At 38.8% G+C, this 27723-nt stretch overlaps 1 protein-coding gene across 2 annotated transcripts in view; it reads right to left on the bottom strand.

Annotated features, from left to right (window-relative positions):
* Positions 1–27723, bottom strand: part of TMEM260 (transmembrane protein 260) — a 74809-nt gene that overhangs the window by 38184 nt on the left and 8902 nt on the right. For both annotated transcript variants that reach the window (XM_049899404.1, XM_049899405.1), the window contains exon 4: positions 583–760. In XM_049899404.1, coding sequence (XP_049755361.1) covers positions 583–760 — 178 coding nt within the window. The remainder of the gene's footprint in view (positions 1–582; positions 761–27723) is intronic.

Raw genomic sequence — 27723 nt, 5'->3', positions numbered from 1 at the left:
ATGACTTGGTATTTTCTACTGGGCGGACTATAAACTCCTGGGTTCCTGCACATTTCCAATGATTTTGATGATGATGGTTGCCTTAGAATACATTGTAATCTCTTCTAAACTACTTTTTTCTACATTTGATATTTTTCTTTTTGCTAAAAAAATTATAAATTTGACTTTTTGCAATTAGGGAGTAAGTCTATGTATGGTACATAATTTAAGTTAGTCAATTTAGAGCTTGGCATTTTATGATCAAACACACACACACACACACACAAATACTGGTGGGATTAGCCAACACGCCTATCATCTCCATAGGACTCACAGTGGATTTGATAATTCCCTCATCCTCTTCCCCTCCCCCAAAAACTTTTGAGCTCTGGGAGTGAGGGAGGGGAGATGAGGTCCCATGTTTGATAAAGGCTATAGTGGTTCCATTCACAACAAAAGAACTGAGAACAGTTTCTCTTCTAACATGCCTAGATTACTTTGACAGTAATCGGGATAGACAAACAGTATCTAAACTTTAAGTAATACAGTGTCTGTCTAAAAATTAAAACAAAAAATTATTTCACTTTGATCAAAATAGGTTACCTTTGATCTCTCTTTTGCAGTTGCTGCCTCCTCAAAATGTACAGTAAGAGCCATAAGCAGCCCCACAAACAGATTGTTTAAGCTGAAAACCTCTGCTGAGATGGACCACTGCCATGTTAGACGAGAAAATGAAAACACCCCCGCAGCAAGGATTCCTCCAGCATATGAGCCAGAAAGCCTGCAAATACAGATAACAAGAAATCTTCTTTCCCGACAAAAGCAACCGACTTTATTTTCCTTTCTGTAAACCAGCAGCAGCAATTATGACAGCCGCCCAGCACTATCCCAACATGATACATGGTTAATACATTCCTTCATGGAACAATTTCTTTCAACAGGTTTTAATTAGGAAGTCCACATATTAACCTGTTAAACAAATGAACAGACCTGCTGGGTACCCTATGGATAGAATGTGGTGTAGTCCTCAGATGTCACTTTTAACACTTCAGCCAGTTCAGAAAACCTGATAACAAACCTAGCTAAAGAGGTAACAAACCTGTGTAATTTTTCTTGCTATATCCATGAAGGAGAATGATGACCTGGTTTTAGATTAAGAACAAAGTAAGTTTAATTGTAAAAATTAATAAAATGGTAAAATATTTAGGAACATTTGTTCTCACTTCTTGTGGAATGTATGAAACTAGGTACTTTCTACCTTTATCTCCCAATAGATGGTAAAGAACGTCTTGGCTGCAATATTTGGCAATTTAAAAAGCTTGTATAGCTAAGTTCTTAGTTTCTGATGGTTTCTTCTTTAGACAAAGTTGAAGTTAACAATAATTTTTTTTTAAATGGGGGAGAAAAATGTGAGTTTCCGTAATACCCAAAGAATCAAATGCCGCACTTAGAAACTAATGTCTTACCCCAAGAGCCACACATTTGAAAGTAAGCAGGAATCTGGGTCTCAATCCAGAGATCTGATTTTAGACTGGTAATGTGGCTGAATATACTACAGCATATCAAACCAAAACAGCTTTCTATTATTGCTATAAACCTGAAACAATGAAAATTAAAACTATTACCAAATATCTATTTCCAACATGGTGTTGTGAAATTCAACAAATATTACTCTGTCTAGTAATTACGATATTGTATGCCCCCAAGTTGTTATTCTTCAAGCATACTGTTTTGTATAAAAAGATATTGAGTAATTCTACGGCTTTTACTCGATCATTGTAGAAAAAAAATTAGTTAAAAATTTCAATATCACTAAATCTGTTTTTCTTTGAGTTTCTATTTGCAGATGAATTCTGTTTTTTTCCCTCGAACATCATCACTTTCCCATTTCTCTGAGTTCCCTATTCTCCAAGTGATCCTGATTCAAGGACTTGAAGCACTTACTGGTGAAGATCAAAGACCACAGCCTTCAATATAGATTACAATGCAACATAAAAAAAAAAAAAAATCCTCACAACTGGGCCAATAAGCAACTTCATGATAAATGGGAGAGGAGATTGAGGCTGTCAAGGATTTTATTTTACTTGGATCCATAATCAACACCCACGGAAGCAGCAGTCAGGAAATCAAAAGACGCACTGCATTGGGCACACGTGCTGTAAAAGACCTCTTTAAAGTGTTGAAAAGCAAGGATGTCACCTTGAGGACTAAGATGCGTCTGACCCAAGCCATGGTGTTTTCAATCGCCTCATACACATGAGAAAGCTGGACAATGAATAAAGAAGACCGAAGAACTGACACCTTAAAATTGTGGTGTTAGAGAAGAATACTAAATATACCACAGACTGCCAAAAAAAATAAACAAATCTGTCATGGAAGAAGTACAACCAGAATGCTCCTTAGAAGGATGGCGAGACTACATCTCACATACTTTGGACATCTTTTCAGGAGCGATCAGTCCCTGTAGAATGACATCATGCTTGGTAAAGTAGAGGGTCAGCAAAAAAGAGGAAGACCCTCAATGAGATGGACTGACACAGTGGCTGCAACAATGGGTTCAAGCATAGCAACAATTGCAAGGATGGCGCAGCATCAGGCCAATGTTTTGTTCTGTTGTGCATAGGGTCACTATGAGTCGGAACTGACTTGATGGCACCTAACAACAACAACAAAGGCATTTCTTCCTTCCAAATTATTTTCATATCTATCCATTCTTACTTGTACTCCTACTATATTAGACTCAATTATTTTAGGGGTTTCCTAATTATCTTCTGTTTTCCAATCTATTCCGCAATATAACATCAGATTAAACTTCCCAAAGCATACGCTTTATGACTACCCAGCCCCAAAAGTTTAAAGAATATTTCATTGCTTGCAGAATATATTCTAAATGGGTCAGCCTGGAATCCAGATTCCCAATAACCTAAACCCTATTCATTAATTATCAGTATTTTTATCTCTACCAACTAGTCATGCTCCTTAAAATTCCCTAATAAACCATGCTTATTGTTGGCTCCACATATTTGCTCAGGCTGTACCCCTGAATTGAATATTCTTCCTGCTCCTTTCTATCTATTCGAATCCTAGCCTTTTCTAAATTTCTCTTTGATTCCAAGTTTTCTAGCCCATCTCTGTACACCTATAGCATTTAATTGTCTGCACCAATTATTTTGATGTTGTTTTGAAATGTGAACTGGAGTTTGTATTATGAGCACCTAACCCGAAGCACACAAAGGAAGCTTAATGATTTAGAGAATGAATGAATCTTAAAGTGTTTCTAACATATATATTAAGGATCTTCTCAGTTTCATCTGTAAATATCATTTTGGAAAGCCAGCATAAAATACGAGAGTCCTTCCTCTGCTTAAAACATAAACCAGCATCTTTGGTGAAATGGGTGATTCCAGGGCTGGGGCAAAATGAGTCTGAAACATCTTGTGCCAGAAAGTAAGGAAGCGCTCAAAGAATGATGGGCACAGGACAAGAGGGCACATGAAGCCAGCTTGAAGGAGCTCCAGATGCCCAAATGGGGGATAATTTGAGTATAAAAATTATTATTGTAATAGATTACAACCCATTTAATAAAAACAAGAAACCATGAATCTATAGTGATATAAGAGGGGAGCAGGGAAACCACTTCCTTTCTGTAGAAAGTCAACTAACAATTGTAGGAGAGATGAAGGAATTAGAAATCACCACTTGGCAACCATCACAGTTATAGTCAAAGAATGCCAAAACTAGTGGGTGAAAGTCGATGGAGTAACGTGATATCTGTGCATAGTCTCCAAGTGTCTCCCTGTAAGTATATTCATTACAAAGGTAAAAATGGTAACTTTAGAGTGGCAAAATCTGCCAGACATAATCTTAACCAAGTGATCAAATTTAACAGCACTAGTAATGAGACAAACAAACATCATGTGCTTCCTGATATAGTGCAATTAGAAGAATGCAGCATCATTTTCATAGTTTTCCTGCCAGAAGTGCATTTACTCAAATTAACTATGAGACCAAAAAAAAAAAAAAAAAAACCCACGGCCATTGAGTCGATTCTGACTCATAGCAACCCTATAGTATGGAGAAGAACTGCCCCATAGTTTCCAAGGAGTGCCTGGTGGATTTGAACTGCTGACCTTTTGGTTAGCAGCCACAGCTCTTAACCACTACACTACCAGGAAGTATGAGACAACTTCAGACAAATCCAAAGTGAGAGACATTCTACAAAATAACCAGCTGGTACTTAGCAAAAACGTCAAAGTCTTTAGGGACAAAACCAAACAAACCAACACCTGAGGAGCTCTTCCAGATTAAAGGAGGCTAAACGGCTATGACAATGGAATGAAATGCAGAATCTGGAATTTTCTTCTGCCATAAACGGTATTATTGGGACAACAGGCAAAATCTGAATCAGGTCTGTAGATTAGATAATACCAACTAACCAACCAACCCATTGCCATCGAGTCGATTCCAACCCACAGCAACCCTATAGGACAGAGCTGAATTGCCCCATAGAGTTTTCAAGGAGTGCCTGGTGGATTCGAACTGCTGACCTTTTGGTTAACAGCCAAAATCTTAACCACTAAGCCACCAGGGTTTCCAGATTATATAATAGTGTTATATTAATGATAATTTCCTGATTTTGATTATCGTACTCGGATATGTAAGAAAATGTTCTTATTTTTAGGAAACACTCTGAAGTATTTAAAGGTAAAAGGGCATCATGTATGGAACTTACTTTCAAATGGTTAATGACAAAACAATACACATGTATATGCAGAGTCAAAGATAAAGCAAATGTGGCAAAATATTAACATTTGGGGAATCTGGGTAAGGGTGTACAAAGTGGGCTATTTTTGTGACTTTTCTGTAAGTATGAAATTACATCAAAATGAAAAGTTAAAAAGCTAAATCAACAAATTTCTGAAATAATTTGCTAGCTTTTTTTTTTTGCTATGTGCCAAGTATTATATACTAAGTGCTTTCCTCATATTAACTCATTTAATTTTCACAATAACTCTAAGAGTGGAACCCTGGTGGTGCAGTAGTTAGTAACCTGGCTGCTAACCAAAAGGTTGGAAGTTCGGATCCACCAGCTGCTCCTTGGAATCCTTAAGGGGCAGTTCTACTTTGTCCTACAGGGTTGCTATGAGTCGGAATTGACTTGACAGCAATGGATTTGGTTTGGTTTTGGTTTATGGCAATTAACTAGCAGATCCAGGATTCAAACTGTTGCTGGCTTCTTAGTGCCACTACGTTATGGAGTTGAGACAGTTATTTTAGTTTTAATATAAAAAAATTTATATCAGATTAATAATAGCACTTTTATTTGGTTGAATATATTCCTCCTGGGGTGAACAGTAGGATAGTATAAAATTTTTGTGAATTATTAGATTTGTGTATATTGCTATGTTTTATTGAAACAACATACTACCAAGCTTGAATTGTATTCAAAACCTCTTCAGTCTGGTTTTAACCTTTTTTTTTTTGAAAGGGCAATTAGTCAAAGTTTTAAACCAGCGAACAGCTAATTAAAGAGAACTGAGAAAAAAAGTCCTGTTATCTATGATTCCTCATGAAGAAAACTTAAAATTCACCAACCTATAATGTTATTATTATTATTATTATGCTTAGGAAGATATCCTAAGGTGTTTGAATTGTTGATATTAATTACTGGAATTATTAACTGCCTTTTCAAATACTTTATAATTAAATTTTAAAAACTGAAGAGTAAGGTAAAATTACCAACTTCAGTGAAAAAATTTATCCAGTTACCTTACAGGCAGGCATGTATATTAGCATTTTCTTGAAAACTAACTCTACATCAGCAAAATCTACAATCTGAATTTTTTCTTCCTAAGGTCAAAATGGCTCTACAATGACTAATCCATGTATTCTTTTATCTGACTTTCTTGGCATCAGAGAAATAATTTGTGAAACTGCTGAGTGAAGTTATGGAAGAGATGATAATGAACTGATTATAACCAGGAATGGAAATCAAACCTATAATCTTGAACTTTTTAACTTCAAATGAGTATGCTTAGAAATCAAACTAAGTCTGTAGGAATTTGGAATGTAAACTGAAATAGTGGACCTTTTTATTTATTTTTGGCTGCTCAATATCTAAAGCCTCACCCTATGTTTGAGGGACACCCAGCTTATGAGGCACACCCCCTTCCATTACACATGCTGAAAATACAGTCTCCCTTGCAGCTAGAGCACAGGCATATGACCTAGGCTCTGCCTGTCAGAAGCACCTGCTCCGTGCTTTGAACTGGAAACTAACGAGGTAAAGAAGCAGGGACAGGGCAGAGTCCATTCAGACATGGCTGGTGGCATCTATGCCTCACTTCCATAGGCAATGACGGCAGCGTTTCCGTGGCAATGTCCAGAGTTCAGTCTTGGTGGTGACTTCACCAGAACATACCAGCAGTGGGACTCTGAATGATGTTTCAGGCTCCGAGCCTGATAATCCAGCCCTCCTAGAGATTCTTTTCTCTTAAACGCAGCCAACAACAATTGCATGCAACCTGAAGGAAACACGCTGCCTTACTTCTTTATTATTTCTATTAAGTTTTCAAAGGAAACTTTTTGAAGACATTCTGAAAATAAATGCTGAAGTTCTCCAGTTATTGTTGTTAGTTGCCATCAAGTCAGCCCCCGACTCATGGCGACTCCAGGCACAATAGAAGGAAATGCTGCCTAGTCCTGAGCCATCCCCATGGTGTCTCACAGATTAGACTGTTGTGATCCATGGGGTTTTGACTGGCTGATTTTTGGAAGTAGATCACCAGGCCTTTCTTCCTAGTTCACCTTAGTCTGGAAGCTCTACTGCAACCTGTACAGCATCATAGCAACATACAAGCCTCCAGTGATGCGCAGGTGGTAGCTGTGCAGAAATTCTCTTAGCCTTGTAGAAAACAGAAGAGAGGGCAGTATGGCTGAGAGCAAAGAGTTATGAGTATATTCATATGTAGAATAGCAGACATTTGGAGGCCCCATTGTTTCACTATTTATGTTTTCCATGAAATAATCTGTATAGGCTAAACCTGTATAAATTCCTTGATTTCAGTCTTTTTAAAGTCAAACTGTGAATGCTCCTTAAAATGAACATATTTTAACACGCTGCCTTAAAAAGTCTGCTTTATGCTAAAATCCAGGATTAATCAACACTGACTGACACATGCATGTACAAATTAGTGGACTAAGAAAAGCAGAAATGCATTTGAAACATCTGTTGTGGAAAACTCAACAAGCTGAGAAGGGATACATACAACATTTGTAGGTAGCAATAAACAGCTGAGGTTGGAGACCCTGGGCTGTGTAAAGGTCTGCTGTAGCCTGAATCAGGCCTGGAGAAGGTGGATGGAGCCAGGATAGGGGGTGTTGCCAGGTCAGTGGGACAGAAGGACAAGAAAGGAAGGGAGTTAAAATAATGAACCATGGCCTTAGGTGGATAGGAAAGAGAGTAAAGCCAGGAGGGGGCTGACAGAGGAGATAAAATGGATGAGCAAGAAGTTCTAGGTCTCAATTAAACTGAAGACAAGTGTGTGGAGCATCAAGAAAATTAGAGGAATGAAAGCAAAAATCATGCCAGGGAGTGGAAGGTGAGTTGAAGAAGGGGGCATCAAATTGCTAGAGGATGGAGTAGGCCAGTTAAGCAAGACTGGACTCCATTATTGAAAAAGCTCATGATGGAAAACAGTTTACTAAAGCTGGCTTCAAAGTCACAAGATTTTAATCAAAACTAAGTATCCTGAAAGCCAATCAGTGCTTGATGCACCATACATTAACAACCCGCAGACTGAGTGCAATGTAGGAGTACAGGTGCATGGCCCAGTGCCAAGACATCACACTCATGTTGACTGGGAGACGTGAGCCACCACATCAGTACACAACTAGCTCAGTCTGTTATCTGCGCTGACAAGTCAACCGACGAAGTCAGCAAGAGTAAAGATGATGATTTTCTGGAGACTTTGGAGAAGGTCTTTTATTTATTCACTGGCTCTATAGTAAGACAGTCTCATTATGCTAATCAAGTCATGTTACCTGAGCTTTATTTGAGCATGCTTCATTTCACCTTAACGAAGAGATAAATGACTGAAAAGCATGCTGACGTCAAGGATGTTTGCATGAAGACAAGATTCAATAGTGGCTAGGCTCAGTATCAGCCTCCCACTATCCACATAAGCAGCCTCTACCGTCAGTTCTCTCCCTAGCCCTCTACTGAAATTCCTCCCGCTGAGGCTGACCATCTAACTGCCACATACAGTGGGCTTTTGTTGATCACTGTTGATGATCACTCCCTGAGACACACTCTGCTCAATTGACATTTGGGATCCCACACTCCTCGGGTTTTCCTTCTATGGCTCTGAATCTTCCTTCTGGGTTTTCTCTGAGTAGCTCCTCTTCTTTCATCAACTCTTTTAAAGCTGTTATTTCCCAAGATGCCATTCTCAGAAAATTGCTCTTCTCACTCTATACACCCTGCTCGGGTAGTTTTATCCACTGTCTTCATTTCAACTGCCAATTACAAACTGAAAAAAAAAAAAAAAATCTGTCTCCAGCACTGTCCTCTCCCTTAGTTTCAGACTTACATACCTCCAACTGACTGCATTACACCCCATCCCGATACCACTCCAACTCTGGGTGTCCCACAGAATCCTACAGTCAACATGTGGAAAATTAATTTCTCATCCTCTCCACTAAAATTATTCCTGCTCCTGTATTCTCTATCTTAGTGATCTTCACTATATACCTATTTTCTTTCCATCACATTCATCATAATTATAAGGAGTCCATGGGTAGTGAAAATGGTTAAGCTTTTGACTGCTAGCCGAAAGGTTGGCAGTTCGAACCCACTCAGAGATGCTTCAGAAGACAGGCCTAGCAATCTGCTTCTGAAAGGTCAGAGCCTTGAAAACCCTACAGAGCAGCCCTACTCTGCACATATGGGGTCACTGTGAGTTGGAATCAACTCTATAGCAATTAGCAACAACAACTAGTCATCTAAGTTTAGAGACCTAGGAGTTACTGTCAAAGATTCCTGTCTTGCACTCTCAAACATGCCACATCCTGCCCATTTTACTTCATAAATATTTTGAGACTCATCCTCTTCTCTCCATTCATACCATCACTACCCTATTTCAGCTACAGTAGACCCCCTTAACCTGTGGGGGATATGTCTCAAGACACTTCCTCACCCCCTGCCTCCGTGGATGCCTGAAACTGCAGATAGTACCAAGCCCAATATATACTATGTATTGTTTTTATTGTCCTATACATACATACCTAAGATAAAGTTTATAAATTAGGCACAATAAGAAATTAACAACTAATAATAAAATAATTATAACAATAAACAGTAATAAAAGTTATGTGAATGTGGTCCCCAGCCGGGATGGAGCTGGACAGCCCAGGATTTCATTACACAACTCATTTAGAATTTTCTGACTGCGGTTGACCAAGGGTCACTGAAACCTCGGAAAGCAAAACCACGGATGAGGGGGAGACTTGGGGTGGGGACTATTGTACTATCATCACTTCAGGCTCAAAACAATGAAACAACATCATACGCTGTCTACCTCCAGTTCTATGGTCCCGTTGCCATCAGAGTGATGGGGCTTAAACATACCTGATCCTGTACTTCTCTGTCCCCAAGCCTTTAACTCAAGCCTCGAGTTGCAATAGTGAAGGATTCTATGGGGAAAATATTAAACAACACAGGAAGCATCAAAAGAAGATGGAAGGAATACACAGTCATTATACCAAAAAGAATTAGTCAATGTTCAACCATTTCAAGAGGTAGCATATGATCAAGAACCGATGGTACTGAAGGAAGAAGTCCAAGCTGCACTGAAGGCACTGGCAAAAAACAAGGCTCAAGGAATTGATGGAATATCAATTGAGATGTTTCAACAAACAGATGCAGCGTTGGAGGTGCTCACTCGTCTATGTGAAGAAATATGGAAGACAGCTTCCTGGCCAACTGACTGGAAGAGACCCATATTTATGCCTATTCCCAAGAAAGGTGATCCAACCGAATGTGGAAATTATCGAACAATATCATTAATATCACACGCAAGCAAAATTTTGCTGAAGATCATTCAAAAACACCCGCAGCAGGATATCGACAGGGAACTGCCAGAAATTCAGGCTGGTTTCAGAAAAGAACGTGGAACCTGGGATAGCATCGCTAATGTCAGATAGATCCTGGCTGAAAGCTGAGAATACCAGAAGGATGTTTACCTGTGTTTTATTGACTATGCAAAGGCATTCGACTGTGTGGATCATAACAAATTATGGATAATATTGTGAAGAATGGGAATTCCAGAACACTTAATTGTGCTCCTGAGGAATCTTTCCATAGATCAAGGGGCAGTTGTTCGGACAGAACAAGGGGATGCTGATTGGTTTAAAGTCAGGAAAAGTGTGCGTCAGGGTTGTATTCTTTCACCATACCTATTCAATCCGTATGCTGAGCAAATAATACGATAAGCTGGACTATACGAAGAAGAATGTGGCATCAGGATTGGAGGAAGACTCATTAACAACCTGCGTTATGCAGATGACACAACTTTGCTGGCTGGAAGTGAACAGGACTTGAAGCACTTACTAATGAAAGTCAAAGACCACAGCCTTCAGTATGGATTGCACCTCAATATAAAGAAAACAAAAATCCTCACAACTGGACCAATGAGCAACACCATGATAAATGGAGAAAAGATTGAAGTTGTCAAGGATTTCATTTTACTTGAATCCACAATCAACAGCCATGGAAGCAGCAGTCAAGAAATCAAAAGATGCATTACACTGGGTAAATCTGCTGTAAAGGACCTCTTTAAAGTGTTGAAGAGCAAAGATGTCACTTTGAAGACTAAGGTGCGCCTGACCCAAGCCATGGTATTTTCAATTGCATCATATGCATGTGAAAGCTGGAAAATGAATAAGGAAGACCGAAGAACTGACGCCTTTGAATTTTGGTGTTGGCGAAGAATATTGAATATACCATGGACTGCCAAAAGAGCGGACAAATCTGTCTTAGAAGACGTAGAACCAGAATGCTCCTTAGAAGCAACGATGGTGAGACTGCGTCTTACATACTTTGGACATGTTGTCAGGAGGGATCAGTTCCTGGAGAAGGACATCATGCTTGGCAGAGTACAGGGTCAGCGGAAAAGAGGAAGACCCTCAAAGAGGTGGATTGACACAGTGGCTGCAACAATGAGATCAAGTGTAACGACTGTAAGGATGGCTCAGGACCGGGCAGTGTTTCGTTCTGTTGTGCATAGGGTCGCTATGAGTCGGAACTGACTTGACGGCAGCTAACAACAACAACAACAAGCCTTTAATGACGCCCCTTTGATTACAGAACATATTCCAAGCTCCTCATCATGAGATGAGACCCTCGTTATCTGGTCTCAGCCTACCTGTAGCTTCATTTCTTGACATGACCCACCTCAAACTTTAAGTTCCAGGAGTACTAAATGATTTTTAAGTCCCTATACTTTTTTTTTTTTTTTATACTTACATGCTGTTTCTCACCTCTGGGTTATTTTTTGCACATGTTGTTCGCTGTACTGGAACACTATATTGCCTTCACTTGGGTCACTCCTGCTATTGCTTACACTCAGCATACACATCACCTTTCCCCAAAACTTTTCTTTAGACTATTTTCACCAAGACTGGGGTAACTGCCCCTTCTCCAGGTTCTCATAATACTGTCTACATATCTCTACCATTCTCTATTAGACTGTAATAAACAGGCAGTAGATAGATTCTTCTATATTTCTAAGAAATTATGACCCAAAGAATAGGAATTTTTTAATTTTTACTTAATCAAAACATAAGGAAACCAGATTCGAAGAACTTAAAATCCTCTATATAATGCATTATAAAGCCAACAGAATTATTTTTAGACTATTGATATCACTGGAAAGCCATGCCATATTAATGAACATTTTTAATTAGAAAAGCTATTTGATTTTTGAACACTAAATATTTTCCCACTTATATACATGTTTTAATTCAGACATACTTTATATTTAGTTTTTAATGCTCTCTAAATAGCAATGTGTCTTAGGCTGGATTATCTAAAGAAGCAAAACCAGTGAAGTGCATACAGAGAGAGAGAAAGAGATTTATCTCAAGGAAATGGCTCACAAAGCTGCAGGCTGACAACTCCCAAGTCTGTGAGTCAGGCATCAGGCCGGAGATTTCTTCTGACTCATGCAGCTGTAGGGGCTGATGAACTCAAGATTCAAGGGATGGCAGGCTGCTGGCTCACAGGCTGCAAAGGTTTACGAATCCCAAGATGAGCAGGCAATATGGGAGGCCGCTGGCTCAGGTCCCAGCAACTAAAGGTCAGATGATGACAAGCTGGATGCAGGATCCAGAACAAGAAAGTAAGCTTTGCCAGAATGTCCATATATATATATATATATATATATATATATATATATATATATATTGGATGCAGGCCACACCCATGAAGAAACTCCCCTTAGAACTGATTGGATGATCACATCAGATCACACCATGGAGGATGATTACATCATTACATAACTGCCAAACTACATCATTACACAACTGCCAAACCACTGAGAATCATGGCCCAGTGAAGCTGACACACGTTAACCATCACAATCCACCCCTTGTCAACTTGGCACCTGTACACATCTCCTTAAACCATACACAATCTCTAAATAAGGATAATTACAAAGTCATACTTGTGCCTAACACAACTAACATACATACAACTGAAAACGCACTGGCCCCATTTATATCTTACAAAAGTGAAGGAAATAAAAATATTTGACGTACACATACAAGGAAGAAATAGTCATAACAAATAGTTTTCATTTCTGCAGCTGGTCAGGTGGTCGTAACTGGTATTTAGAACTACCTTCTTTCACCACCCATTCCGTATTTCCTTTACGCTCAGCAAGCACCTCAGTAATTCATGGTTCTTTGCCTGGTGGGGTGATTCAAACCTTCATTCCTGAAGGGTTTGGGCCATTAGTAGTCGTGTTGGAATTGGGATGCTGTAGTTTTCCATTGACTTTAATCACAGGGCATGTGTCTTACTCATCTAGTGTTTCTATACCAGAAATACCACAAGTGGATGGCTTTAACAAAGAGAAGTTTATTTCCTCACAGTAAAGTAGCTAAAAGTCCAAATTCAGGGTGTCAGCTCCAGGGGAACGCTTTCTCTCTCTGTCGTCAATCTTCCCCCAGACTAGGAGCTTTGCTGCACAGGGACACCAGGTCCAAAGGACACATTCTGTTCCTGGCGCTCCTTTATGGTGGTATGAGGTCCCCAACTCTCTGCTTGCTTCTCTTTCCTTTTTATCTCTTGAGAGATAAAAGGTAGTGCAGGCCACGCCCCAGGGAAACTCCCTTTACACTGGATCAGGAATGTGACCTGGCTAAGGGTGGTGTTACAATCCCACCCTAATCCTCTTTAACATAAAATTACAATCACAAAATGGAGGCCAACCACAGAATACTGGGAATCATGGCCAAACCGAGTTGATACACACATTTTTGGGGGGATGTAATTCAATCCATGACAGCATGGTAGTACTAAGAGACCCTAAGGGATCTCCTGTATTCCAGACATACTTTTTTTTTTAACCTACATTCCAATTTCCCCTTGACAGTCAGGGCCAATCACACTAGCCAGTATGGTATCTCCCTTCTTTGCCTGTTGATCCAGAGGCATGAGGAGCCCAAAGTGGCTGGGTGGCATTAACTTTCAGTTCAATGGAATACATGAACACTGGACCACTTGTTGTGTCTCCAGGTTGGAACATTCCTCACTTTGGAATTAAGACCTCTAGACCCATAGAGCATAGAATCATGGAGACAGGAAGCAAAAATTGTTCAACTTGGTCACTAAGGTAATAGTGAGAGGTGCCCCTCCTATCTCCATGCCTTGATTTCTGGAACCACGAATCCTGGCTATGGCAGAAACAGCACCATATGCTGGACACTGGTTTAGAGCATATACAGCCTCCTGGGGAACACTGCCCCAACCCTACAAAGTCCTGCTACCTAGCTGGCACTGTAATTGTATCTTTAGAAGGCCATTCCATCTATTAGTCAGCTGCTTCAGGATGACAGGGAACATGGTAAGACCAGTGAATTCCATAAGCATGGGCCCATTCCTGCTCTTCATTTGCTGTGAGAATGAGTCCCTTGATCTGAGGCAATGCTGTGTGGGTTACTGTGACAGTGGATAAGGCATTCCGTGAGTCTACAAGTGGTAGTTTTTGCAGAGGGACTGCATTCAAGGAAGGCAAATCTGTATGCAGAGTAAATGTATATCCCTGTAAAAATGAAACACTGCCCTTGCCATGATAGAAGCGGTCCAATGTAATTGATGTGCCACCAGGTTGTTGGCTGATCACATGGAGGAATGGTGCCGTAACAGGGATTCGGTGTTGGTCTCTGCTGCTGGCAGACTGGGCGTTCAGCAGTGGCTGTAGCCGAGTCAGCCTTGGTGAGTGGAAGTCCATGTTGCTGAACACATGCATAACCGCCATCACTGCCACCACAGCCACTTTCTTCACGAGCCCATTGGGCAATGATGGGAGTGGCTGGGGAAAGAGGATGACTGGTTTTCAGAGAAGGCATCCAAAATCCTAAAGGTCTGCACTGTGATTCATCAATACAGGCCTGCCAAAGACTCCAAATAACATCTGTACCTGTCACTGACACTTCAAGTACCATTGGATCAGCCAGATCATATGGCCCGAGTGGCAGAGTGGCTTGCATGGCCGCCTGAACCTGTTGCAGAGCCTTCTCTTGTTCTGGGCCCCATGCAAAACTAGCAGCTTTTTGAGTCACTTGACTCAAATAGAGTAGCACACCCAAATGAGGGATATGTTGCCTCCAAAATCCAGAGTACCACTAGGCATTGTGCCTCTTTTTTAGTTGTAGGAGGGGCCAAATATAACAACTTATCCTTCACTTTAGAAAGAACATCTCAACATGCTCCACACCACAGGACTCCTAGTAATTTCACTGAGGTGGAAGGTGCCTGAATTTTTGTTGGATTAATTTCCTACTCTCTAGCATGCAAATGTCTTATCAGTAAGTCCAGAGTCATCAACACTTCTTCCTTACTAGGTCCAATCAGCATAATGTCATCCAGCTCCCTGAGAACTAAATTTTGACATAGGGCTGGAGTGTTGATGTAGCCCTCAGGTAGGACACAGCAGGTGTACTACTGGCCTTGGCAGCTGATGGCAAACTGCTTCTGATATTCCTTCAAAATTGGAATCAAGAAAAAGGTCAGATCAATAGCTGCATACCAGGTACCAGGAGATGTACTAATTTGCTCAAGCAATGAAACCATGTCTGAACAGCAGCTGCAACTGGAGTCACCACCTGGTTAAGTTTATGATAATCCACTATCATTCTCTAAGTTCCATCTGTTTTTTGCGCAGAACAAATAGGCAACTGGAAAAAGAATGTGGTGGGAATCACTGTCCCTGCATCCTTCAATTCCTTGATAGTATCAGTAATCTCTGCCATCCCTCCAGAAATGCAATACTGCTTTTGGTTTATCATTTTCCTAGGTAGGGGAAGTTCTAATGGCTTCCACTTGGCTTCTCCTACCATAATAGCCCTTACTCCACTTGTCAGGAATGCGATACTGGTGTTCTGCCAGTTGCTAAGTCTATTTCAATTGTGCACTCTGGAACTGGGGAAATCATTACAGAATGGGTTCGGGGACCCACTGGACCTACTGTGAGATGGACATGAGCTAAGACTCCATTAATAACATGACCTCCATATGCTCCTACTCTGACTTATGGGGCACAGTGATGTTTTGGGTCTCCTGGAATTAGCATCAGTTCAAAGCCACTATCAGGTAATTTCCGAAAAGTCTTATTTCCTTTTCCCCAGTGAACAGTCACAAAGATCCCTTTGGGGAAGGCTGGGAGAAAGTTTAACATTATAAATTTTTCCAGTGTATTGGGGTCCTTCCTCAAGGGGGCCCAGCATCCCCTTCATTCAAGGGGTTGTGGGTCTGTAAACTAGCTCGAGTCTGGGAATTGATTGAGGGGCTGTGACTATCTATTCTAGTGATTCGAGTTAGACTCCTGTTCACTTGACCTAGAATTCTTCCAACTGTACAAATATCTAGTAGATTTCCCATCTATTTCACTTCTAGGGACACCATGACTAAGTAGCCAACACCATAAGTTCATACCATCCATACTATTCCAATTACTGCTTTGACTCCACTGTCCACTACGGTAATCACATCCACCTTGTCTTTGTCGAATGAGCGCTGCCACTTGGCCCCTACCACCACAGGGTCCAAACAGCCCTGTTGTAGTTAGGTGTCTTAATTCAGCGAGGCCAGTTCCCACTGTCAAATATGACTTACGCAAAATAGCAATCACAGCAGTCTTCAAAGATGCTGGGACTCCCTTCGCAAACTTGTCCCTCACCGTTGTGGTAAAAGGTGTGTCTGTGGATGCTCCACATATGGGTCTATGGGTATAACCTAATAAATCCACTCTGACATGCCAATTTCTCTAAGCTTTTGGATACCTTTTCTACAGTATACCAAGGCAAGTCTGGTACTTCAACTTGATTTAGTGTAGGCCACTGTGTAATCCATACTGCAGTGAACCAACGAAATAAACTATTAGATCCATTCCCAACCTCTTGAGCTCAAATACTGAATGAAGAATCTGTGCTTAGTTGGCCTATATCAATAAACTCAGACTTACCTGACATTATGTTCCTTCCTTGCACCATTATCCCACACCCTTAATAGCCATTCCGACACATATTCCCCAGGTTTATGTTTGTACAAGCAGTTCTTTTGGAGTATAGCATACCTTCTCCTAGGTCACAATTTGTACTTTACCTTTTGGGGCACACTGGGACTTAAGTCTAGTTACAGGGCTAGAAGTAAAAATGGGTGATGGGGTGGTTACTGGGAACACTCAACTATGTCCTGTAAAGCATTTACCCCAGGCGATGCCCCAGGCAATGACTCAGATGCCGCCCCAGGCAATATCCCGGACAAAGGCTCTTCAGACACAGCTGGCTAATCTCATTAGATTTGAGTGCAGGGAGTAACAGTTTTACTGGGGAGGGTGGCTTAGTAGACAAAGATGGAGCTATCTCTTCAGATGGGAGGAAAAGGGCTGGTTCTATTGGCAGAAGTGATTTAATGGAATTTAGGGGCTCAGTGTTCCCAGCTTCCTGATTATCTGCCATATGTCCCTATCCCAAGTTTCAGGATCCCATTTCTTTCCAATCAATGCCGTCACTTTAACTTCAGGCACCACTTGAGGTTGGGAATTCAACTGGCGTTGTAATTTAGCCCTCTTATGATAAGAGTTGGAAATCCTGGTGGCGTAGTGGTTAAGTGCTATGGCTGATAACCAAAGGGTTGGCAGTTTGAATTGGCCAGGCGCTCCTTGAAAACTCTATGGGGCAGTTCTACGCTGTTCTATAGGGTCGCTATGAGTTGGAATCCACTCGACGGCACTGGGTTTGGTTTTTTGGGTTTACGACAAGAGTTTGGGTTTGGTTTATGGCAACATCAGCTCTGTTACCATGTCATGGATCCAACTGTGTCCCCCCAAAACATCTGTCAATTGGTTAGGTCATGATTCCCAGTATTGTATGATTGTCTACCACTTTGTCATCTGATGTGATTTCTCTATGTGTTGTAAATTCTATCACTATGATGTAATGAGATGGGTTAGTGGCAGTTATTGATGAGATCTACAAGATTAGATACTGTCTTAAGCCAATCTCTTTTGAGATATAAAAGAGAGAACCAAGCAGAGAGACATGGGGACCTCATACCACCAAGAAAGCAGTGCCAGGAACAGAGGACGTCCTTTGGGCCTAAGGTTCTTGTGCTGAGGTGCTTCCAGGTTAAGGGAAGGCTGACAACGAGGACCTTCCTCCAGACCTGACAGAGAGAAAACGCCTTCACCTGGAGCCAGTGCCCTGAATTCGGACTTCTAGCTTACTGGACTGTGAGAGAGTAAAATTCTGTTTGTTAAATCATCTACTTGTGGTATTTCTGTTATAGCAGCACTAGATGACTAAGACATGCTACAAGAAACAGGGCTTTCTTTCAGGGCACAAGTGATAACTTAGAGGTATTTTATGCAGCACTTAGGCTGTGACTCTGAAGTCCTGAACACATCTCTTTCTTTCACCACTTTGTGTAGTGAAAGTGGAACTGAACAACCAACTTCCCTATACGTCTCATTCTGACAAAACTGTAAAAGGGTATCAAAGATGTGATCACCTAGAGCCTCACTTCTTGCCAATAACTGACCTGTTGGTGGTGATATTTTATGTATTAATATTGCCATCTCACACCATAGATTAGCAGCACCCCCTTTACTATTGGAGGCAAAGTCATCAGCATCTTTAAAACTAGTCAGACTTGAGACTAGAAGGACCCGGGTGGTCAGGGTCCCCAAACTTTTTGTTGGTCCAGGACAGGAACCATTCCCGAAGCCAACTCGTCAGACATGGATTGGACTGGACAATGGGTTGGAAAGAGATGCTGATGAGGAGTGAACTACTTGTATCAGGTGGACACTTGAGACTGTGTTGGCATCTCCTGTCTGGAGGGTAGATGGGAGGGGAGAAGGGGTTAGAAACTGGCAAAATGGTTACGAAAGGAGAGACTGGAAGGAGGGAGCGGGCTGACTCACTGGGGGAGGGTAAATGGGAGTCTGTAGTAAGGTGTATATAAGTTTATATGCGAGAGACTGACTTGATTTGTAAACTTTCACTTAAAGCACATTAAAAAAAAAAAAAAAACTAGTCAGACTTGAGAACCAATTTGGAAAGCTCATCCTTATGATTTTTACTCTCTAGAACCACTCTCAGTACTAAATGTCTCAGGCTGGTTTCTCCAGAGAAGTAAAATCAGTGAAGTGTATATACACCAAAGAAACCAAACCCACTGTCATCGAGTTGATACCAACTCATAGAGACTATACAGGAAAGAGCAGAACTGCCCCATAAGGTTTCCAAGGAGTGGCTGGTGGGTTCGATCTGCTGATCTTTTGGTTAAATACAGGGAGAAAGAGAAAGACATTTATGTCCAGGAAATGGCTCACACAGCTGTAGAGGCTGGCAAGTCCCAAGTCCGTGGCTCAGGCATCAGGCTAGAAGTTTCTCCTGACTCATGTAGCTGCAGGGGCAGATTAACTTAAAATCATCAGGTAATATGGCAGAGTGCTGGCTCACAGGCTGTGGAGGCTGATGAATCCCAAGATCAACAGGCAATATAGGCCACTGGCTCAAATTCCAAGAACTGGAGGTCAGATTATGATGAACTGGATGCAGAATCCAGAGCAAGCAAGCAAACTTTGCCAGAACATCCACATATACATTGGATGCAGGCCACATCCCAGAGGAAACTTCCCTTGCTACTGATTGGCTGGTCACATCAGATCACATCATGGAGGATGACCACATCATTACATAACTGCTGAAGTACATCATTACATAACCGCCAAGCTACATCATTACTTAAATGATAAACCACTGAGAATCATGGCCCAGCCAAGCTGACACACAACCTTAACCATTATACAATGGTTTCTAATTACCTCAACCTAGGTCCAACCATTTTCAAACAATGCTTTATAAAATTACTTATGCTCATTATTTAGAAATAAACTTTTTAAAAACTTGCAAAAAAAAAAACCCAAAAAATGCCTTGGTGTTGGGGTAAATATTCTTTTAAAACCAAGTTCTTCATCATTGCTGTTCTTTAATGTTATAAAAATGGTATCTGTGCAAAAATATATATGAGATTAAAGGGGGAAATTAAGATTTTTCTTTATTGATTTTTTTAAAAAATAAAGTGATGTGCATATGAGTATATCTTCCAGTAACTAAGGAATAATCATCTTACCATTCTGTTCTTTAATTCAAGGGTTTAAATATTCTTTTGGCAAGAGTACTGAAATAATAATTTACCTAAAACATTTTTTTATTCTGCTTTATTTATTCCTTGTCTATATTTCAAAGAAAATAATAAAATACAGAAGGTTCACAGTTACTTGTATTGTCTTTCACACACAGATGTGTAAATAAAGTCCTTTACATTTTCTCAAATTTTTGTGAAATTTCAAACAAAATTCCTCAAAGTTTATAACTTATGTCTTATTGAGCCAAATATCAATGAACCTCTCATATGATAAGCCACTGCATATTTAATAGGAGCCCTGATGGCACAGTGGTTAAAGCATTTGACTGCTAACTGAAAGGCTGACAGTTTGAAACCACTAGCAGCTCCCCAAGAGAAAGATGTGACAGTCTGATTCCGTAAAGATTTACAGCCTTGGAAACCCTATGGAGTTACTATGAGTTGGAATCAACTTGACGGTAGTAGCTTTTGGTTTGGCATATTTGATACAGAAGAAAAATTAAATATATAGAAGGCTTAGGTAAGTGATGCTACAAAAATCACATTGACAGAATATTTCTCAAGGTGAATCTAGTCGTGGACTTGTAACATAAGAGAGGTGACTTAGCAAGCACTTTTATTATCTGTTTATGAGTTTAAAAGAAAGGTATTTTCCTGTGAGTCTACAGAATTCCTAGTCTCCAACGAATCTACTCTCCCTATAGATCACTGGTACCTTTGTCATCTTATAAGCCTGGTCAAATATTATCCCTCTCAATGAGTGTGCCCTGTATGATTAGACAAACGTTGTAATCTCTTTTGGGGAATAACTCTAACCAGAACAAACTAACTCTATAAATTTTTTTTTTCCTGAAAAGGCTACACATACTTATAAAATTTTTGGCACAGTTAAATAAGTAGAATGAAACCCTATTAATAAATTTTACTGCTTGTAATACTGTTAAGTGAATTGGCAGCCCAAATTTCTAGGTAAGTAATCTTTCTTTTAAAAAGACATAGAATGTCCATTTTGACCTTATTATTTAAGCATGAGCTTTAAATGAAATTGTTCTGAGCCCATAAAACAAGCTGTCTTGTATCATCCATAAAGTCTAGTGTGAAGATGAACTGTAGATAAACTAAGTAACCTAAAAAAATCAGACAAAATAATTGTCACCTACCTATAAACCATGTCTGATTATTATCTTTTTTCAAATAAAAATGACATAATCAAAAACATCATTGTTTGTCACTTGGCTCACCCAGGAGACCTAATTTCAAGTTTCATTTATTTCTTTTTAATAGCTATGCTAAAGCAATTATAAAAAACAAGAAACTAGGAGCTAAAAAGTTTACTTAACATGCTAAAGTGGCATTATAAAATTAGCTCATTAAAATAAAAACATACTTTTCTACTGAAATTGATGAAATGACTTCAATCAAACCAACAGTAAACTGGAGAAAAAGAAGAGAACTTCAAATGACGTTGTAAATTAAATGAGAACTTGTTTCACCAGCATTTACTAATATGTTCCAAAATAGTCTAAACCTATTTCCCATTTTAACTTAAGAATACCTTATTATGAATTAAACATATTATCAGAAAAAATGTTTTCTATTCTCAGTTTAATTATCACATAGAGCCTCATAGAAGATCGAAGGAGAGATTTCTTCAAATAAAATACACATTTTTAGAATATAAGCTGACCTGTAGAAAGATAAAATTTTATAAGGTCATATGAAGAAAAGATCATATCCTCAAACACTAATCCTATAGTAATTTTAATAACACAACCATTGTATTGAAAAAGATAGTCATGTCAATAACAATAATCAAGTTTTTACAGTATTAGAGAGGTATACTTAATTCTCAAGGTTTCACACTAATCAGGGAAAGCAATGATATACATGATTCAAAACATCAAATAATCCAAGTCATTGTAGTATGTTTTAATTTATATACTAAAACATTTATTTTATATAATAAAACCGTAGCTAGTCAATGAGGAGAGATATACCAAGAGTATGATAGATAGCATGGGAAGCATAGTGTAGTGTTTAAAATTTCACCTAGATAATCCACATAACAGCAATCCACATAACAGCAATTGGGTAAGAAGATGTGATGCTTTTAAGAGCACCCTAACAAATGTGAGGGTCTGAATCCTTTGGTTAAAGCATAACCGTCTTCTTTTTCGTCCAAAAAATCCATGAGACCTAAATAAGATCCGTAGGAAAGGTACTGACTGTGTAGTAGTTTTTTCACTGATGGAATACCATTCATCTGTTGACACAGTGGGTAAATCAGGAAGTTACAATTTATACCACTGACACAGGTTTGCTATTGATGTTAGGTATATTTTTCTTTCCACTTCAAGGTATTTGATTTTCATGTGTAGTCACATGTTTGTATAGCCCTCAATCAAAAGGCAAATAACAGAAACCTGGAATTCTTTTGGGATACATTTTTGACGTGCATCATAAAATTCATGAATGTATTTGTCTTCAGGGCAGGCACAAAGAAAAGAAAGCCAACATGGAAGGTACACTACCCACACCAAGGACTCCTATTTGAAGTAAGTGGATTTTGAGTATGTAGGCCACAATGCAGCATCTGAGTACTGCTGTTAAATAAATTACTATGGTGTCAATGTATGCTGATGATCAAAAAAATACGACGAATTAGCAGGATGAATATCATAAAGCAGAATGTAATCAACAGCAAATCTAACACCCTAAGCCTCTCGAGTTTTTATCTTTCTAGATCTTTTTCATGAAAATGATATAAACACTCCTGTCCTCATTCACATAATCAACACCCATGTGTCGATCTCTCAGTCTACCTGGAACGCGGTCAACCTGGGAAGCCAAGATGCTAAAAGGTACACTACTCAACTTCTCGCACTTCATGGCAGTTCACTCAACATTTTTTCACCAAATACGTATTGGGCATCTAATATGTGCTCTGTGAGCAAATTATCGTCAGTGGCCATTTAAGAGCAGTAGATCTAAACCTTTTCATTTTCAAGTTTAGACGTAATTAACATAAATCAATAATTTAGGGCATAGTATAAAAACCCACTGCTGTTGAGTTGATTCCGACTCAACAGTGACCCTACAGGACACAGCTGAACTGCCCCATAGGGTTTCCAAAGCTGTAATCTTTATGGAAGCAGACTGCCGTATCTTTCTCCTGCAGAGTGGCTAGTAGGTTCCCACTGCTGACCTTTCGGTTAGCAAAATCTCTGAAATCACCATCACCCACCTAAGAAGACTAAAAACATTTTCATCTTTAATGAAATCACATAATAACCCCTTTTCCACATTTTATAAAAATTTGCTGTCACTCCAGATAAAATCCTACCAAGGTTAATTCTATTTCACCAGATTCAATCAAAAGGAGCACTGTTTCTACCCTGAATTTTCAGCTACATAAATATTAACTCCCAGGACACAAAAAGGAAATGTACAAAATCTTACTCCTGACTTAAAACCACTAAGTAAAATTGGGGAAAATGAAAAAGGCTTCAGAAAAGAAAAAACACAACAAAAGATTATGAATAAAAAACAAACCTACTTGCCACTGAGTCGATTCCGATTCATAATGACTCTATAGTACAGAGTGGAACTGTCTCCCTACGGTTTCCAAGGTTGTAATCTTTATGGAAGCTAACTGCCACATCTTCCTCCTATGGAGTGGCTGGTGGGTTTGAACCACTGACCTTTTGGTTAGCAGCCCAGCGCTTTAGCCACTGTGCCACCAGGGCTCCTTAAGATTATGAGGATTATGAATAGCTTCCACAAATAAAATATAATCACACCGTTTCCATTAGAATCAAGATTTTTGCATTAACCAATGAATGAGAAAGCTATTCAAGGTTTAGAACAATTCATTTTATTATATCCTATAAACTCATACCTGAATATCTATTAAAAATAAACAAAGAAAACACTGAACTTGGCCTTACAGGAATTATCACCCTTTACTCTACACTGTATTAAGTTTTCACGGTATGCCAAATAACTTGCACAGTGGGAAGCAATATCTAGTTGAGGCACAGCCTAATTAAAATGACGCCAAAATTACAGATAGTAAATTTTGTTTGAAACGTTAAAAAATAAGTAAGACCTCAACAGTAGCTTTTTATTCAATCTTGACTGTGTGTTTTGCATTCAGTAGAAAAACTGAAATTGGTTAAAAGTATATTCCAGCATATTTTCCTCAAAGACACTAAGGCATGTCATCACATTAAGTTCTTTTTAATTGAAGATTAAAAGATGTTGCATAACTTTAAAAATTTTAAGATACTAAAAGTATACAAAGTAAACTAAGACATATAAATAACTGAAACCAGCAGAACGAGGGTATAAAACCACTAACCAATAATAAACAACAGAGATTTAATATTAAACAGTCTTAATATACAAAGTTATGAAGTATATTTTAATATTTCAATTCATTAAAATAGTTCCCTGTTTTTATGGCTTTGAAAAGCAGCAAAATTTTTGAATTATGATCTATAATTTTATTTGTAATTTTAAGAAATATATGTATTTATTATCACAGTCACAGTAACTGATGACTAGTTCCAGTGGCAAGATCTCGGCAGGAAACAGATTTAGAAATTTAAATGTTTTATAAGTTTTTGTAATTGAGGAAACTTTTCATAATCTGACATTTGTTAAAACCACTTATTAGAAATTATGCAGCACAGTAGCTGTGGAAATATGAGCTAGCTTCACAATTATAAAGTCAGCCTATGTAGCCCTCTTCTATTGTATATAGTGGCATAAACCCCACCGTGGCCTATCAGCTAACTGGCAGGCAGGGGGCTGCTCTATTCAAAGTGAGAGATACAAGCTGCAGGGCAAAAACCTGGCAGCTCCCATCTGACCCCACAATCCCCTACTGGTGACAGCTCCAAGCTCCATGGCAAATTAGGCCTTCTCATATTACAATTGGAGAAGACAGATTCCATTAGCAGTATCTGAAATTGAGTGGAGAGCTGCACTGTTATCAGACTTGACTCATAAGCACTGCTATTAATCAGAGCTATGATAGCATTTATATATTTCAAGCTATCTGCTGCCGCTGTGATATTCTGCTACAAAGGGTTGATGGGACTTAGGAAAGTGAACAATAGAGCTTTCTGGGAAAAGCAGAGTAAATCAAGAAAGTCTATGACTTCCGCACATTCTGAAGGGATTGCGGTTTACATAAATTTTCTCCCAATTGGAGATTGAGCTCTTCCTCATCTTACACATGGGATTTAGTTGTCACTCAATGGTAACAGCTGTGAAAAGGTGAAGCGGCCCACCGCTCGGAATATTGCCTTCGCTTTTAAAGCAATTAACCCATGAACAGGAGGATACCTGGTGATATCAAAGGGATTAGGCCAGGCAGTGCATTATTAACATTTCCTTGAACTAATTCTAACTCTGACTAGCTGTCAGAAAAGACTCCACAGTCTTAAAAAAGAGTTTTTGCCCCGCTTTTTTTCCCTTCAAAATGAGGTGCTGCTATTTGAGCCTAATATGTCCTTCTACTTATAAGAAAATGCAAATGAACCAAGCTCTTAATATGCTTAACCAGTCCGAGTCAGTGCAATTTTAATACGAGTACGAGAGAAATATATGATCAATTAACCAGGGATCAAGGCAGATATTCTCCTGAATGGAAATTAATGCTCCAGTACTTTCCATTCTTCTTCAACTACAAAAACTTGGTGACAATTCATTACTTATGCATAGTTACTTTTGAAATTAGGAAGAGCTTCACATTATTCTCTATGGCAATAATCTAAAATACTTTTTAAGCTGGAAAATCCAAATGTCCCTTAAGCAGGAGATTCTGCACTCTCTAAGGTATGGTATTTTAATTTTCTATTCTTTATTGAATGGAACCTTAGCTGAAGCTATAAGAATAGCAGACAGTATTCAGAATCAAGTCTTCAGTTTCCAAAAGTTTAATCAAATTAGTTCTTAGCAGCAACATAATGGTTAGAAACGTAGAACTTCTAAAAAATATAAAAACTCAAATAAAATACTGGCATAAGACAATCTGCCAGAAGATATCTAGATATAACTGAAATTGACTGTAAGTTCCTTATAGTAAGCAGGCATAGTTTTGAGAGTTTGAAGACACCTTTAATTATTATTAATATTCATGTATTCTAGGTAACCTGATCAACATTAAGAGACCTGATTTCTTACTGTATAATCTTAATGGTGTTAAAAGCTTTTTATGCAAGTTTCCTGAAACAGTGCCTTTTAGAAAAAAAAATTTGAAAAATCACTTATTTAGTGCTAAGTGACTTTAAATATTACTTTCTTTAAGATGAGCACTGAATTTGTATTATAAAAACTAAAAGAGTTTTACTTTCAGTTCACAGAGGTGCTGAACAAATATTGCTGAATGAATTCTTCTAGAGTTCCATGTGGCCTGTAATGGTCTGAAAAGAATACCCTGACTTCTATACCTGTTGAGAATATATTCCTTGTCATGTAACTACCAAAATAAATGATATAAGATATGCCCTCATCTGAGATCAGAAGCAATTTGAATCTTCCCTGAGGTAAGGAATTTTTATACAATGCTATCAACATTTTTTTTTTTTTTAACCAACATACTCCACTCTCTTTTAGTGACACCACAACACATGAAATGGGAACATGGAGATATTTTATGATAGTGATTTCAGCACTCCTTCCTGGGTTAGTATATAAGATTAGTTTGATGTTTTGAAATTCAAGTTGTGTTAAGTGGTGCTCATATTCATGATTTCCATTACCTTGAACTTTTTTACTTATACTAACAGGATTTATATATTTCAAATAGAATAGGTCACTTCGAATACCATACTATCAAATTAAAAAAATCTTTTACTTCAATGGCCTTAAAGGAGAAAATCCCAGTTCCTATAAATCACTGACTGTATTACATAGTCTTAAATACACAGATGTACACATTAATAAAATGAATACTATTTCTTACAGATAAAATGTATTAAACTCCCATAATATAATGCTTAAATGCTTATCAAGGCTTAAAAATATCCCCGAGGGCGAAATTCCATAAATACATACATAAACAACTGTCACAATCTTGCTATTTTTAATTCAGTAAACTAGAGGGATACGTAGAGCTTTCTATGTGCTATTTTCCTCATACGTTTTCTACATTAGAGCAAAGCAAATATATATGAGCTCTTGCCAACCATTAGGAAAGACTGACAAAAAAATGCAGTGTTAATGACTTCTTACGGCTTTTAAAACCATGAAAAAGATGCAAGAAAAGCAAAAATTACATGGTGATGGAACAACGAATAAATTGTTCTTTCAATCTAAGTCATGTTTACTGAAAAAATGGAGTTTTTTACATCAACACGTTTAAACAGAAATTTGCTTTTGAAATACAATCTTTATTTAAAAGGTACAGAAGGTCTTTATGCCCACCCCAAGAGCTAAATATAGTGAATGCTATGCGAACAATTACCTGAAAAAAACTTAAACCTGTTAAAAGAATTAATTTACTGCACACCAGTCAGCACTAATCCTACATGTACAGTAATGTTCTTTTAAGTGATGGGGGGGGGGAATGAAACTGTTTCCTGGATGAAAACCCTTCAATACTCAATGACAAAATGGAATTATGATTTGGCCTGTAAATGAAAAAAGTAGTGAAATGTCTCCTAAACAAATTCTGATAAAGGAGTCAACCCGTAAAGGAATATATTTACTGTACCCTGGGACTGAAAAAAAGCTGTCACTGTAATGGCTGTACAGAACTGTGTCCTGCTGTTGGGTTTATGTTCACAGAAAAAAGGTTT

The sequence above is a fragment of the Elephas maximus genome, chromosome 10 (genome assembly GCF_024166365.1).
Source record: "Elephas maximus indicus isolate mEleMax1 chromosome 10, mEleMax1 primary haplotype, whole genome shotgun sequence".
NCBI classification, from domain to species: Eukaryota; Metazoa; Chordata; class Mammalia; order Proboscidea; family Elephantidae; genus Elephas; species Elephas maximus.
Note: the sequence above shows the minus strand (reverse complement) of the source record. Positions and strands in the feature narration are given on the sequence as shown.